General features: G+C 43.8%; 1 protein-coding gene and 1 pseudogene across 5 annotated transcripts in view; one reads left to right on the top strand and one right to left on the bottom strand.

Moving 5' to 3' along the window:
• The first annotated feature begins 5140 nt into the window (after positions 1-5140).
• On the top strand, positions 5141-6338 carry LOC139412346 (selenoprotein M-like; annotated as a pseudogene).
• Positions 6339-9268: 2930 nt separating this feature from the next.
• The window catches only part of LOC139410952 (smoothelin b), a 93265-nt gene continuing 87211 nt past the window's right edge, over positions 9269-15322 (bottom strand). For 2 of the 5 annotated variants that reach the window (XM_071156658.1, XM_071156660.1), the window contains 4 exons: positions 15140-15266; positions 14701-14852; positions 12261-12442; positions 9269-10627 (listed from right to left, as the gene is read on the bottom strand). In XM_071156658.1, coding sequence (XP_071012759.1) covers positions 12295-12442; positions 14701-14852; positions 15140-15266 — 427 coding nt within the window. In that variant the 3' untranslated portion in view covers positions 9269-10627; positions 12261-12294. The remainder of the gene's footprint in view (positions 10628-12260; positions 12443-14700; positions 14853-15139; positions 15267-15322) is intronic. The other 3 variants (XM_071156657.1, XM_071156661.1, XM_071156659.1) reach the window with 2 other exon arrangements.

Below are 15322 nucleotides of genomic sequence, written 5' to 3'. Positions count from 1 at the left end.
TCAGACCAGAGAATCTTGTTTCTCATGGTCTGAGAGTCCTTTAGGTCCCTGTTGGCAAACTCTAAGCGGGCTGTCATGTGCTTTTTACTGAGGAGTGGCTTCCGTCTGGCCACTCTACCACAAAGGCCTGATTGATGGAGCGCCACTGTGTTCTTGGGGACCTTCAATGCTACAGACATTTTTTGGTACCCTTCCCCAGATTTGTGCCTCGACACAATCCTATCTTGGAACTCTATGGACAATTTCTTCGACATCATGGCTTGGTTTTTGCTCTGACATGCACTATCTACTGTGGGACCTTATATATACACAGGTGTTTGCCTTTCCAAATCATGTTCAATCAATGTAATTTACCACAGGTGGCCTCCAATCAAGTTGTAGAAGCATTGAGCTCACATCTGAGCTCAATTTTGAGTATCATAGCAAAGGGTCTGAATACTTACATAAATAAGGTATTTCTGTTTATTATTTTAAATAAATGTGCAAACATTTTTTTTTAAACTGTTTTCATTTTGTCATTATGGGGTATTGTGTGTAGTTTGCTGAGGAAAATAATGTATTTAATCCATTTTAGAATAAGGCTGTAACGTAAACAAAATGTGGAGTAAGTCAAGGGGTCTGAATACTTTCCGAATGCACAGTAAAGTCTAGCCAGTGAGTGTGTGTGTGTGACTGATGGATCTATGACTTGTATTTATTACTGTGTCTTACTCGTAATAAACCTTGGTCCCGTGGACCTCCCCACTTGAATATAAAGGTGGTGTAGTAAAATGTACATGAGGAATTGAGCAATGGCACTAGGCTACAATTTTGGTTACAGCCTTATTCTAAAATTGATTAAATTGTTTGTTTTTTACCTCATCAATCTACACACAATACCCCATAATGACAAAGCAAAAACAGGTTTTTAGAAATGTGTGCAAATGTATTAAAAATGTAAAACTGAAATATCACATAAGTACATAAGTATTCAGACCCTTTATTCAGTACAGCAGCGATAACAGCCTTGAGTCTTCTTGGGTATGACGCTACAAGCTTGGCACAACTCTTTTTGGTGAGTTTCTCCCATTCTTCTCTGCAGATCATCTCAAGCTCTGTTAGGTTGGATGGGGAATGTTGCTGCACAGCTATTTTCAGGTCACTCCAGAGATGTTTAATCGGCTTCAACACTGGGCTCTGGCTGGGGCACTCAAAGGCATTCAGAGACTTTTCCCAAAGTCACTCCTGCGTTGTCTTGGCTGTGTGCTTAGAGTCGTTTTCATGTTAGAAGGTAAACCTTTGCCCCAGGTCCTGAGCGCTCTGGAGCATGTTTTCATCAAGGATCTCTCTGTACTTTGCTCCATTTTTCCCTCGATCCTGACTAGTCTCCCAGTCCCAGCTGCTGACAAACATACCCACAGCAGGAAGCTGCCACCACCATGCTTAACCGTAAGGATGTGCCAGGTTTCCTCCAGACGTGACGCTTGGCCAAAGACTTCAATCTTGGTTTCATCAGACCAGATAATCTTGTTTCTCATGTTCTGAGAGTCCTTTAGGTGCCTTTTGTCAAACTTCAAGCGGGCTGTCATGCACCTTTTACTGAGGAGTGGCTTCCGTCTGGCCACTCTACCACAAAGGCCTAATTGGCGGAGTGCTGCAGAGATGGTTGTCCTTCTGGAAGGTTCTCCCATCTCCACAGAGGAACTCTGGAGTTCTGTCAGAGTGACCATCAGGTTCTTGGTCACCTCCCTGACCAAGGCCCTTCTCCCCCAATTGCTCAGTTTGGCCGGGCGGCCAGCTTCAGGAAGAGTCTTTGTAGTTCTAAACTTCTTCCATTTAAGAATGATGGAGACCACTGTGTTCTTGGGGACCTTCAATTTTGCAGACATTTTTTGGTACCCTTCCCCAGATCTGTGCCTCGACACAATCCTGTCACGGAGCTCTACGACAAATTCCTTCAACCTCGTGTCTTGGTTTTTGCTCTGACATGCCCTGTCAACTGTGGGACGTTATATAGACAGGTGTGTGTCTTTCCAAATTATGTCCAATCGATTGAATTTATCAAGTTGTAGAAACATCTCAAGGATGATCAATGGAAACAGGATTCACCTGAGCTCAATTTCGAGTCTCATAGGAAAGGGTCTGAATACTTATGTAAATAAGGTATTTCTGTTTTGTATTTTAAATACATTTGCAAAAAATGTCTAAAAACCTGTTTTTGCTTTGTCATGATGGAGCATTGTGTGTAGATTGATGAGGGGGAAAAATGATTTAATCCTTTTTAGAATAAGGCTGTAATGTAATAAAATGTGGAAAAAGTCAAGGGGTCTGAATACTTTCCAAATGCACTGTAAATATGCTATGTAGAACAAACATGCCACTCCAATATGTAGAATAAGGAATCACGGCAACTCTATTCATGGGATTTCTATCTGCAACGTTCAAAAACGTTTTGCAACTGAATGTGGCCCAGGAATGCGATTGACGTGGCAAAGGGTCCAGAATAGACAGTAGTTGAACATTACCTTAGAGTAGCACATTGTGTTTTTCAAGAGTACCTGCTGCAAGACCAAATGAGCAAGACAGTCTGCTCGACACGAATCCGAAAGAGCAAGACCGTCTGCTCTGCACAAATCTACTCGCCGCGCAGGAATCAAAGGAAATTATGTTTTTATTCATTTTTGCCAGCTTATTTCACTGTGTGTCGGTTTATGATGTAGATCTGAAGAAACTGGATGGTCTCGCAGAAGCAAAGCTGGAGGTAGGATATTGTATGCAGTTGTGTTCATATATTCTAATCTATTCTATGGTTATTGTAAACAAATTATTCCTCCTCCACCAAACTTTACAGTTGCTACTATGCATAGGGGAGGGTAGCATTCTCCTGGCATCCGCCAAACCCAGATTTGTCTGTCCGACTGCCAGATGGTGAAGCGTGATTCATCACTCTAGAAACACGTTTCCACTGCTCAAGAGTCCAATGGCGGCGAGCTTTACACCACTCCAGCCAACCTTGTTTGGTTTGTTGATTGATGTATTGCAAGTGCTGATGGATTTGTAAAATGTATAGCGGTTTGCCCAAAAAAGCAGAGATACACTAATCATACACTCTTCTTCCCTCAGGTCAAAGCCTTTGTGATCCAGGATATTCCTCTTTAGAATCTTTTTCATTTTGGTGCTTGTGATGGCAGACGTGCAGAGATGTGGTAGGTAGGGGCTCTGCCGTGATATGGAAGACATGCACTGGATAAGGTCTGGATTAACTTGTTGATCATGTTTATATCTGATTTAGCCACCTTAGAATAAATCAATAACAGCCTTTTCACTGATTTATAAACTACACTACATGACCAAAAGTATGTAGACACCTGTTCGTCGAACATCTCATTCCAAAATCATGGGATTTAATGTGGAGTTGGTCCCTCTTTTGCTGCTATAACAGCTTCCACTCTTCTGGGAAGGCTTTCCACTAGATGTTGTAACATTGCTGCGTGGACTTCCATTCAGCTACAAGAGAATTAATGAGGTCGGGCACTGATGTTGGGGCGATTAGGCCTGGCTCGCAGTCAGCGTTTTAATTCATCCCAAAGGTGTTTGATGGGGTTGAGGCCAGGGCTCTGTGCAGGCCAGTCAAGTTCTTCCACACCGATAAACCATTTCTGTATTGACCTCGCTTTGTAAACTGGGGCATTGTCATGCTGAAACAGGAAAGGGCCTTCCCCAAACTGTTGCCACAAAGTTGGAAGCACAGAATGGTCTAGCATGTCATTGTTTGCTTTAGCGTTAAGATTTCCCTTCAATGGAACTAAGGGGCCTGAACCATGAAAAATAGCCCAACCATTATTCCTCCTCCAACAAACTTTACAATTGGCACTATGCCTTGGGGCAGGTAGCATTCTCTTGGCATACGTCAAACCAAGATTTGTCTGTCCGACTGCCAGATGATGAAGCATGATTCGTCACTCCAGAGAACGCATTTTCCACTGCTCCAGAGTCCAATGGTGGCAAGGTTTACACCACTCCAACCAACACTTGTCATTGCGCATGGTGATGTTAGGCTTGTGTGCGGCTGTTCGACCATGGAAACCCATTTCATGAAGCTCCCGAAGAACAGATCTTGTGCTGACACTTCAGGATCCCTGTCCTGTATGGAGCGCAATGTCCAAACCTCACATGAAACAACTTCCTACTACCTGAACAAAAATATAAACGCAACATGCAACAATTTCTAAGATTTTACTGAGTTACAGTTCATATAAGGAAATCAGCCAAATAAAATACATTCATTAGGCCCTAATTTATGGATTTCACATGACTGGGAATGCAAAAATGCATCTGTTGGTCACAGATACCTTAAAAAAAAGGTAGAAGCATGGATCTGAAAACCAGTCAGTATCTGGTGTGACCATCATTTGCCTCATGCAGTGTGCCACATCTCCTTCGCATAGAGTTGATCAGGCTGTTGATTGTGGCCTGTGGAATGTTGTCCCACACCTCTTCAATGGCTGTGGATAGTTGCTGGATATTGGTGGGAACTGGAACACGTTGTCGTACACGTTAATATAGAGCATCCCAAACATGCTCAATGGGTGACATGTCTGGTGAGTATGCAGGCCATGGAAGAACTGGGACATTTTCAGCTTCCAGGAATTGTGAACGACATGGGGCCGTGAATTATCATGCTGAAACATGAGGTGATGGCGGCAGATGAATGACAAAACAATGGGCTTCGGGATCTCATCACGGTATCTCTTCGCATTCAAATTGCCATTGATAAAATGCAATTGTGTTCGTTGTCCATAGCTTATGCCTGCCCATACCTTAACCCCACTGCCACTATGGGCACTCTGTTCACAAAGTTGACATCAGCAAACCACTCGCCCACACGATGCCATACACGCTGTCTGACATCTGCTCTGTACAGTTGAAACCGGGATTCATCCGTGAAAAACACACTTCTCCAGCATGCCAGTGGCCATTGAAGGGGAGAATTTGCCCACTGAAGTCAGTCACGATACCGAACAGCAGTCAGGTCAAGACACTGGTGTGGACAACGAGCACGCAGATGAGCTTCCCTGAGACGGTTTCTGACAGTTAGTGCAGAAATTCTTCACTTGTGCAAACCCACAGTTTCATCAGCTATCCGGATGGGTGGTCTCAGATGATCCCGCAGGTGAAGAAGCTGGATGTGGAGTTTCTGGGCTGGCGTGGTTACATGTGGTTTGCGGTTGTGAAGCCGGTTGGACCTACTGCCAAATTCTCTATAACGACATTGGAGGCAGCTTATGGTAGAGAAATAAACATGAAATTCTCTGGCAGCAGCTCTGGTGGGCATTCCTGCAGTTAGCATTCCAATTGCATGCTACCTCAAAACTTGAGACATCTGTGGCAACTGCACATTTTACAGTGGCCTTTTATTGTCCCTAACACAAGGTGCACCTGTGTAATGAACATGCAGTTTAATCATCTTCTTGATATGCCACACCTGTCACGTGGATGGAATATCTTGGCAAATGAGAAATGCTCACTAGCGAAATAAGCTTGTGTGTGCATGGAACATTCTGGGATCTTATATATATTCAGCTCATGAAACATGGGACCGACACTTTACATGCTACATTAATATTTTTGCTCAGTATAGCTAGTCTGACAAGACAGCAGGCAGGGTACTGGGGCGTGAAGGAAGTTGTCCTGGACTGGGGTGTCAGAAGCCTGTCCACGGGCATTGCATTTCCCTGTTTGCCTTCTTTTTATGTTTGTGACCCCTGACCCATGCCACCCCAGCCATAACCTGGTAATGTAGCACATCCCTGGGGCCAAACCTGAGCTTGTCCTCCTTAATCACTGCTATGAAGAGCTGGACGTAAGTGAGCTGCTGAAACACACTGAAGTTTTAATGTATCTTTATCACATCTCTGGTGTTAATCATTTTCTGTGCTGTTTGTAGGTTCTCACTAGTGAGCTATAATGGTTAATAAAATATTTGTCATAGAGATGCAAGCATGTAAAGGGTGGGCCTACCATTGCACAGAAATTGTATGAAAAACCTATTTGTGCAATGATATATCTTGTGAAAGAATAGGGTATAGAGAGTTCTTGTGAGGATATGCTTCTCACCTGTATGACTGCCCTGTTCAGTGCATCGCCCTGTCTGACATGGCCTGCTCTGAGATCAGCGAGAAGTTGGGCTTCTACAAGAAGGCTCAGCCTGAGGATGTGATCCCAGTGGAGTTCTGCTTCTCCCCCGCCAAGGACAGCCCCTTCAAAGGCACCCCCAAATCCCAGTCCTCCCCCTCCTCAGCTCCCCCAGACAACGCTTCCTCAGAGTCCACGGAGAGGCCAAACACTATGACCTATAACCCTCACAGCAGTAAAGAGGAGTGTGGACCTGGATAGACAGGGCTACTCACCCCCAGTTCTGGTCCAAGACCAGTTTGTTTCTGCATCTCATAACAGAAATGTTTTGGATCAGAATGACAAGCAGGTCCTGGATTAGCACTTGAGGGAACAGTCTCTGTAGCATCAGAAAAGGTTTTGAAGGTCACACTAAAATTGCATGTACATTTTTCCTGCTGTTTGTCCATTTATTTCTGGTGATGCGTATGATTTACCACAAAGTGTCAAGTATGTGGTCTCTCTGCTGATCTCGTGTGTAAAATGACTTCCTGTACACTGTGGAACTGAATGATGCCTGGTGTGTGGGGCTTAGGCACAAGGGGATTCAAGTGAAGGGGATGACAATTAGTTGTAAAAGAAAAATGTGTCACTCAATATTTTTGAAAATGTGTATACCATCCATTTGCCATTTCTAGACTATCCATTCTAAAAACAAATTCCCATTGCAAACACATACACAATTGTTTTTTTTACAGTAACAGACAACTTAAAGACAAACAATCAACAACAAATATTTATAACTTAAATTGGTTTTAATTGTTAATTTACATTTAATTGTGGAGTACAAATGTATTTATAAAGCCCTTTTTACATCAGCAGATGTAAAAAGATGTCACAAAGATCTTATACAGAATCCCATCCTAAAACCCCAAAACAGCAAGCAATGCAGATATAGAAGCACAGTGGCTAGGAAAAACTCCCTTGAAAGGCAGGAACCTCGGAAGAAACCTAGAGAGGAACCAGGCTCTGAGGGGGGGCCAGTACTCTTCTACAAAAACAAGGAATTATAATGTGTCCAAGCATGTACAGTGCATTCACATTTTGTTACGTTACACCCTTATTCTAAAATGTATGAGATCTACACACAATACCTCAAAATGAGAAAGGAAAAAACGGTTTTTAGACATTTTTGCAAATTTATTCAGACACTTGACTCAGTACTTTGTTGAAGCACCTTTGGCAGCGATTACAGCCTTGAGTCTTCTTGGGTATGACGCTACAAGCATAGAACACCTGTATTTGGGGAGTTTCTCCCAATCTTCTCTGCAGATCTGCTCAAGCTCTGTCAGGTTGGATGGGGAGAATAGTTGCACAGCTATTTTCAGGTCTCTCCAGAGATGTTTGACTGGGTTCAAGTATGGGCTCTGGCTGGGACACTCAAGGACATTCAGAGACTTGTCCCGAAGCCACTCCTGCGTTGTTTTGGCTGTGTGCTTAGGGTTGTTGTCCTGTTGGAAGGTGAACCTTCGCCCTAGTCTGAGGTCCTGAGTGCTCTGGAGCAGGTTTTCATCAAGGATATCTTTGTACTTTGCTCTGTTCATCTTTCCCTCGAGCCTGACATTTCAAGGATGATCAATGGAAACAGGATGCACCTGAGTCTCATAGGAAAGGATCTGAATACTTGTGTTTCTTCTTTTTATACATTTGCAAAAACAGGTTTCTACCAACTTGTTATTGCTTTGTCATTATGGGGTATTGTGTGTATATTGATGAAAATGTGTATTTATTTAATCAATTTTAGAATAAGGCTGCAACATAACAAAATGTGTGAAAAGTCAAGGGGTCTGAATACTTTCTGAATGCACTGTATGTACAGTACAGGATTCACTAGTTTGAGAAAGCTCTCTCTGATTGCCAAATTGGCAGGAGCGGAATATTGAAAAAGTGTAACTTTCTCAAGTCTCTATTACAGATGTACAGAGAACAAAGCAGTTAATTACATCAAAACCAGTTCTAAATCTAACTGAAAAGTATTACAATTCTTGATATATAAATCATAATATATAATGGAATATATATATATTTTTTCTTCACTTAAGTTCAGAAAATATACATTGGAAATAAAGTACATTTAGCCTTTATCAGTAATACTCTCCTGTTCATCGGTCATAGAATCGACTGAGCTGAAAGCCAGCCTTCATTGGGCCAAAGGATGTAGAGAAGAGAAGTTGGCCTCGCCAACAAACCTTTCATATTCAATCAAATAATCACATTACCATAAACTTTGTTCTGGCTATAGGTTTGATTCATAGAAATGAAACACTCATGAAACAAAACTTCAAAGCATATGGTGCTGGCAGTGTGAATGTGACACCATTGTGAATCTGGCAAAAATAACTAAGCACTTCCAGGTCACAGATTTTGAGTCCTGTCCTGTATACTTTGTATATTAATAACTAGGGAGAAAATTATGGAAAATGTGCACAATTATCAATATATTTTATACATTATCAAACAAATTATTATTTAAAGTATTTCTATGATATGTGTCTCTTTTTTCATGCGTAAATGGTCAACAATGTTTTTTTTTCTGTTCTATCATTTTTTGGACTGTACAAAATGTTCTGTACATTGTGTCACAGTAAAAGGGGTGTCCATTCTACTCAACAGCACTTCTAGTTTCCAAATCCACAGAGTTTACACCCCAGTCATGGCTGCTAATTTTGTGGCCCTTAAAGCCCCCATGCAGTCTTTTTAATTGTATTTTTAAATCATCACTCTGTCTAATAAATCACTCTGTGTGTTTATTTAAAGAAAAATATTTTTTATCAATTATTTTCCTGCGCCTATTTTGGCTATTTGAATGCTCAGTCTGATCGTATGGGCGTTGGGAAACTATTTTCCTTTTTTTATATTGTTAAACAAAATATTTAAAAAATTATTAGGAAAGAAAATGTCCTAATAAAATGTTACGTGTTTCGACCATTTGTATTATTTTTATACCATCTTCATTGCTGGACTTTTATTTTGAAGGGAAATCGTTGAGGTCACAGCCTTATTCTTGCTGGCATCTCAAACATGAATGTGACAACCCTATGCTGATTATTTTGATGCCCCAATGAAACAAACTGAGGCAAGGACAGGGAGAAGAGCTGAAATAAAGACATGATAATCTAGAAACAACACCAATGTGTGATTTTACCTGTTTGAGAAGCACTTGGAACCTACTTTTCAACACTGGTGTTTCTACACTTTGACAAAAATGATGTAAATATGAGTGGTGTAAATACACAATTAATTATAGTTACACAACTACTTTCATAACATCTCAGTATTAGAAAATGGCTATTACAACCTTGTCTGGCTTTAACATCTCAGTATTAGAAAATGGCTATTACAACCTAGTCTGGCTTTAACATTTCAGTATTAGAAAATGGCTATTACAACCTAGTCTGGCTTTAACATTTCAGTATTAGAAAATTGCTATTACAACCTAGTATGGCTTTAACGTCATCTGGGTTTGTAGATTCAGATATGGTTCTTACTCAGCATAGGGCTGTACAAACAGATCCACCAATGTCATAATGCTAACTACTATATAACACAATGACTGAATAACATCCCTCCATACCAGTGCTTATGAATAAACTTAAATAATGATAATTATTAACAACAAAATAGAAATAATAAGGACTATTTAAAACAATTCAAGTAGATGTGTTTTAAAAAGCAAGTAGATTTGTTAACACCTTAAACAGAACCAGAGTGGGGACTGAAGGAATATAAAACGGATGCATATTCATTTTCTTCATAATCACCAACAGCTTGAGTAACATCTTACAATTGTCACAGAAAAAAACATGTAGGCATTAAGGTGAGTGAGTGAGTACAATAAAATGCATATTTTTCTCATGTTCATTTCATGCAGGGTTTTGTTGGTGCCATAACCCTAGGACTTCCAAAGCATGAATAGAATTGCCTACTGATAGACTACAACTTCATTTCAGTATAACGTATCAATTAAAGCTTAAAAAGATTCTCTATAATGAAAACGTTGGAGTTTTCCTTTGGGAAGGTTCGCACAGCCTGAACAAATGTGTGTCCAGAGGAGGGGAATTTCTGTCTGACATGCCACCACTGTCAACAAAGATAATCATGAGAGATAGACACTCCTACACAAACACTCTTCCGTCGTTGGCCATCAGAGATGTGCAAATCAGTAACACCCCTCACTCAGAGTCTGGGCTGCTGTCAGCCTGTTGGGACAGGGGTGGTGTTGAGGGACAGGGCTCAGGAGGACAAGAGGGGTACAGTATAGTGGTGCGATGGGAGAGGACACACTGTGAGCTCAGGGGCAGATCAGAAGTCGGTGCCCTGGAGTTTGGCAAAGGCCTTGGCGAGATTCATCTCGTGCCTGCGCAGGTGGTTGACCAGTGACTGCACGTAGGTGAACACACACTTGGAGTCAGGCTTCCTCCCCATGATCATCATGTCCTCCACCTCCAGAAGGGGCATGCAGTTGGCACATTCCCTAAGGAACGGAGATGGAGAGATGGTGAGATGGAGAAAGGGAGAGGTGGGGAGATGGCGAAAGAGAGAGATGAACAGAGTGATGGTAAGGATAAAATATGACATTCTCTCCACAAACACCGCTCCTCACAAAAGCTTTTTTATCCACCCAAACTAACCAGGCAAGAGGGAGACACTACAAAGTATCTGTTCCAAACATATTCTGCCATTTGGTAAACAAAATAATATATGTGCAATGCAGGAATATAACCACATGGAGGAACACTTGACTACTAAACCCTAAAAGTACTGTAGTTGACTGACAAAGTCAACAGTATGGCAGTGTGAGCTGCCCAACCAGGAGCGCAGAGCAGGAGGAGAGGGAGAGCTCTGGGAAACAGCTGCAAGGTGGGAGGGAGTCAGCTACTATACCAGCAGATAGTAACCTAGCCCCTCAAAGACAAACACAAATGTCAACCCTGTAAAACTATGTATGAAGTTTTTCTTTGTTGTGTTAGATACTAAGGAGATAAGTCTATTTATGTCATTCAACAACGGCTTATATAACTGACCAGGCTTTATACACTTCAAGTAGAAAAACATCAGTAACTCTGAAGTCACTAAATGAGGGGAGATGATACACATGCTTCACACAGCACAGGTCTGACATTTCTTTTTCCTCTCCACTTTGTTTCCAATCTCTGTTTCCACTCCAGTGTTGTGTTGCGGCAGCTCCTTTTAAAGTGTGGAGCTGCAGATGGGGTGTGCTGATGGCTGGCCCTCTGCCTGGCTGGAGCCTGGAACCTGGCTCTGACTGCAGTCACACACTCACAGTCCATGTTTGGGCCTCTGGACCCCAGCACCGGCTCACAGGGCGGAGAAAACTGAGCTCTGACTTACACTAAGAGTACGCTTCCTACAACTTCATATGACTTCCTGCAGGATAATGATCTTGATTGTATTAATGGATGGCTTACTCTTCTCCTGTCTGACTTCACCATCATAATATGATGGAACTGGTGGCACTGTTGTTGATCCTGACCCCCCGACAACATGCACTCCTACACCCACAGTCACACACTGGGAGAATCTCAATTGGATTTGCTCAATTCCTCACGTCCTCTTCTCTGTCCTCTCCTCGCCTCCTTTTGAAAAAGGTCAGTGGTAATCGAGGATAGGAGTCATCGAGGAGAGGAAACGTGGAAACAAATGCTCATATATGAAATAAGACTCTCCTTCGCAACTAGCTCGTCATCAGGCAAATGTCATGTGTAAAGTGGTAAAAATACATTGATCTAGTTGTGCTAGATATTTTATGGATAAATGTATAAGTAGCGTATCGTTTTAAATGTGTGTATGTTTTTCTTCTTCGAGTAAACAACAGCTGATTCAAGGGTTTGAGAGAAAAACTCTGGTATCCTCCGCTGGATGAGACGATCTAGGAGATGAGGAAACTCCTCGGTTAACCAATTAATGAATTATCCTACATATGGCGACCCCTTATTGGTTTCTGGGTCATGGCCGGAGAAGAGGACGGAGGACACGAGTAGAGTATAGACTTTCGCTCAATTGAGAATCTCCCACTCACACCAATCCCACCCCATAAACCCCAGCACCAGCGTGAGGTTCCTCCGTGGGCCTGTTCCCTCTCTCACCATGAGTGCATTTGGGGTCCTAGGGGTGTGACTCTTAGGAGGAGTTTTTGGTTTTAACCAGGCCCTTGGTCACCAGGCCCCTGTAGAACTCCTGCAGGTACGTGTACACACACTTCCAATCTGGCTCACGCATCCGCACCATGTCCTCTACGTCCAACAGCTCGGGACAGTCAGCCAGCTTCCTGCACCCGCACCCCGGAGAGGGAGCAGGGGGAGAGAGGGGGGCGAGGGAGGGGGAGAGAAAGAGAAGAGGGGGGAAAGCCGAAAATACAGAAAATACAGATATATGAAAAGTGAACAGGTAGAAGTGAGGGAGACAGAAGGAAGGAGGATGAGAGAGTGAGCAGTGAGCAGCCAAGTGAGAAGAATAGCCAGGGTGTGGAGAGAGGGAGAGAGAAGACACAAAAACACACCATAACATTACATTCCCTGTGTTAACAAACACATCCATGAGTTGACATGCTTCATGAACAACATGACACATATGTGCACACACGCAGACACAACAAAATGGCAAATGAAGCGTCAGGTGACGTCCATTTTGCCTTTTTGTTTGTTTTTTTAAAGTTTTTTTTCTGTGCACTGAGACAAAAGACTTGGGCATGAGGTTATAGAGACATCAATGGTAGAACATTGGCTTTGTTTTGTCCAGTACAAAAACAAGAGACAAGAAAAAAACAAGAAGAATCCTACACTGACATAAAGACATGGACCACAGGGTGAACCTAGAAGAGAAACACACTGGTGGGGCACAGGGTGGTGTGCTTGTGTTGGAGGTGTGTGAGAGAGGGTTCCAGATGAGGCACAGTGGCAGGGGGGGTGAGGTTGGTAAGGGAGTGACAGTGCAGCACAGTGGCAAAGAGGGGGTTGGGGGTCTGGCTAGGAGGAACACGCGTTTGACAATTCGGTGTTTACATCATCATGGTCCTTGTCATGAGCAGCATCATCACAGTGGCTCTAAGGACAGGTGAACACAACAGACACTGGTGGGTGACAGGACAGAGGTCGGCAGTACATGACCTCATCAAAAGAGGAGATGACAGAGGTGGAGTGAGGAAGAGGAGAAGGAGGAGAGGGACAGATTAAAGGAGAGAGGGAAGGAGAGGGGTCTGGGAGGAAGTCACTCAAGTGCCCTTCCTGTACTGTAGTAACCTGGTGGTTGTTGTTTGGGGAGGGGTCAGTCTCAGGAGTTTCCTGGTTTAGATCAGGGTTGGTGGATGGAGGGTCACATCACACAGCGGTTACTGAGGAGAACGTCTCTGAGAGGAGAGAGTGGATGGAGAGTGGAGGTTTAAAGGTACAGGAGATAGTAGTAGTGGTAGTAACAGATCCAGGAGCTGACTGTACAGACATGAGAGAGAGGAGGGATAAAAAAAGAGCAGTGGCCCAGGCCCACCCCAACCCTCTTACTGTAGGGCCCCTGGAAACAGTGAGTTGAGTCCAATCGCTGAATCTGATGAATCCAAAGGCTGTATCCTGTGGATTCACATTCTTTTCCTTCCTCAAGGCAGACATTCTTACTGTACATGAATGGGTAGTTAGGTGGTATTAAGGCTAAGAGATGATGGGGAGAACCCAGAGGTCCTGTCTTGCTGAGCCTGAGGATTCCATAGACTGGCAGCTCAGTGTTGATTTTTACAGAGGTCAAAAAAACATACCCAATAGAGGGATCATATCTGTTCAGAGAAATAGGCGTGTGGGGGTCTGGGGCAGAGAAAGAGGAGTGTGGGGGTCTGGGGCAGAGAAAGAGGAGTGTGGGGGTGTGGGGCAGAGAAATAGGCGTGTGGGGGTCTGGGGCAGAGAAAGAGGAGTGTGGGGGTCTGGGGCAGAGAAAAAGGCGTGTGGGGGTCTGGGGCAGAGAAAGAGGAGTGTGGGGGTCTGGGGCAGAGAAAGAGGAGTGTGGGGGTCTGGGGCAGAGAAAGAGGAGTGTGGGGGTCTGGGGCAGAGAAAGAGGAGTGTGGGGGTCTGGGGCAGAGAAATAGGCGTGTGGGGGTCTGGGGCAGAGAAAGAGGAGTGTGGGGGTCTGGGGCAGAGAAAGAGGCGTGTGGGGGTCTGGGGCAGAGAAAGAGGAATGTGGGGGTCTGGGGCAGAGAAAGAGGAGTGTGGGGGTGTGGGGCAGAGAAATAGGCGTGTGGGGGTCTGGGGCAGAGAAAGAGGAGTGTGGGGGTCTTAGGAGACAGCTACAGTGGATCTAATTCCCCACGAACAGAGCCTTGGGGTGGTCAGACGATTGATGGTCTTTGGGACGGAGGATGGTTCACTCAGACCCTGGTCCATTCTGCTGTAAATGGCCATGGAGCAACTCCAAGAGTAAAGATTCCATTTAGCCCAGGGCCCAGGGCTGAAGTTCTGACTGCATGTCATACTTCAAGACATCACATTCAGTACGTCTATGAGCGCATGCATGATGTACAGTTTACAAGTGTATGTGTGTACTCACTCTGCAGTGCTGAAGGCCACCTCAAAGTTGTGTCTGCGGTTGGCAGCAGTGAGAGAGGAGTAGTCAAAGGCCTCTGGGAAGAAGTTATGGACCAGGGCACAGAACGCCATGCCATCACTCCAACTGGACGAGAAGTTCTGGATGTCCACATTCTGCAGGAGGAAAGAAGAAGAAGAGGAGGAGAGGAATACTATATTCAATCACAAAGCATTAACCAATACTTCCAAATGTCATTAGTCACCTCATAGACTGGACTCAGGAGTATGTGAGAGAACACAGCATTGCAGACAGAGAAGACATGGTGGCAGGTTTTGATTGCAGTAGAGGGGTTATATAAAGGCCTAAGCCTCATAGCAGGATGAGCTAGTGTGAAGTGTGAATGCCTCAGATCTTTAAGGAGACAGGAAACTCAGCATAGTGCCATGGTGGGTTGGCTCACCTCATATGAGCGGGTCTTGGCGCGGCACCAGTCCAGTAGCATCTGTTTGATGGAGTTGGCATTGGGCACCACACAGCTAGCGGAGCGCTGGACCATGTTCACCTTGGCAACCGCTTTATTCCCTGGACTGAAGGGGGATTGGTTTATGTTAGTATAGACTTGTTTAAACTCTTCTCATTCTTT

The sequence above is a fragment of the Oncorhynchus clarkii genome, chromosome 6 (assembly GCF_045791955.1).
Source record: "Oncorhynchus clarkii lewisi isolate Uvic-CL-2024 chromosome 6, UVic_Ocla_1.0, whole genome shotgun sequence".
Lineage (NCBI taxonomy): Eukaryota > Metazoa > Chordata > Actinopteri > Salmoniformes > Salmonidae > Oncorhynchus > Oncorhynchus clarkii.
This window is presented reverse-complemented; position numbering and strand designations above follow the sequence as displayed.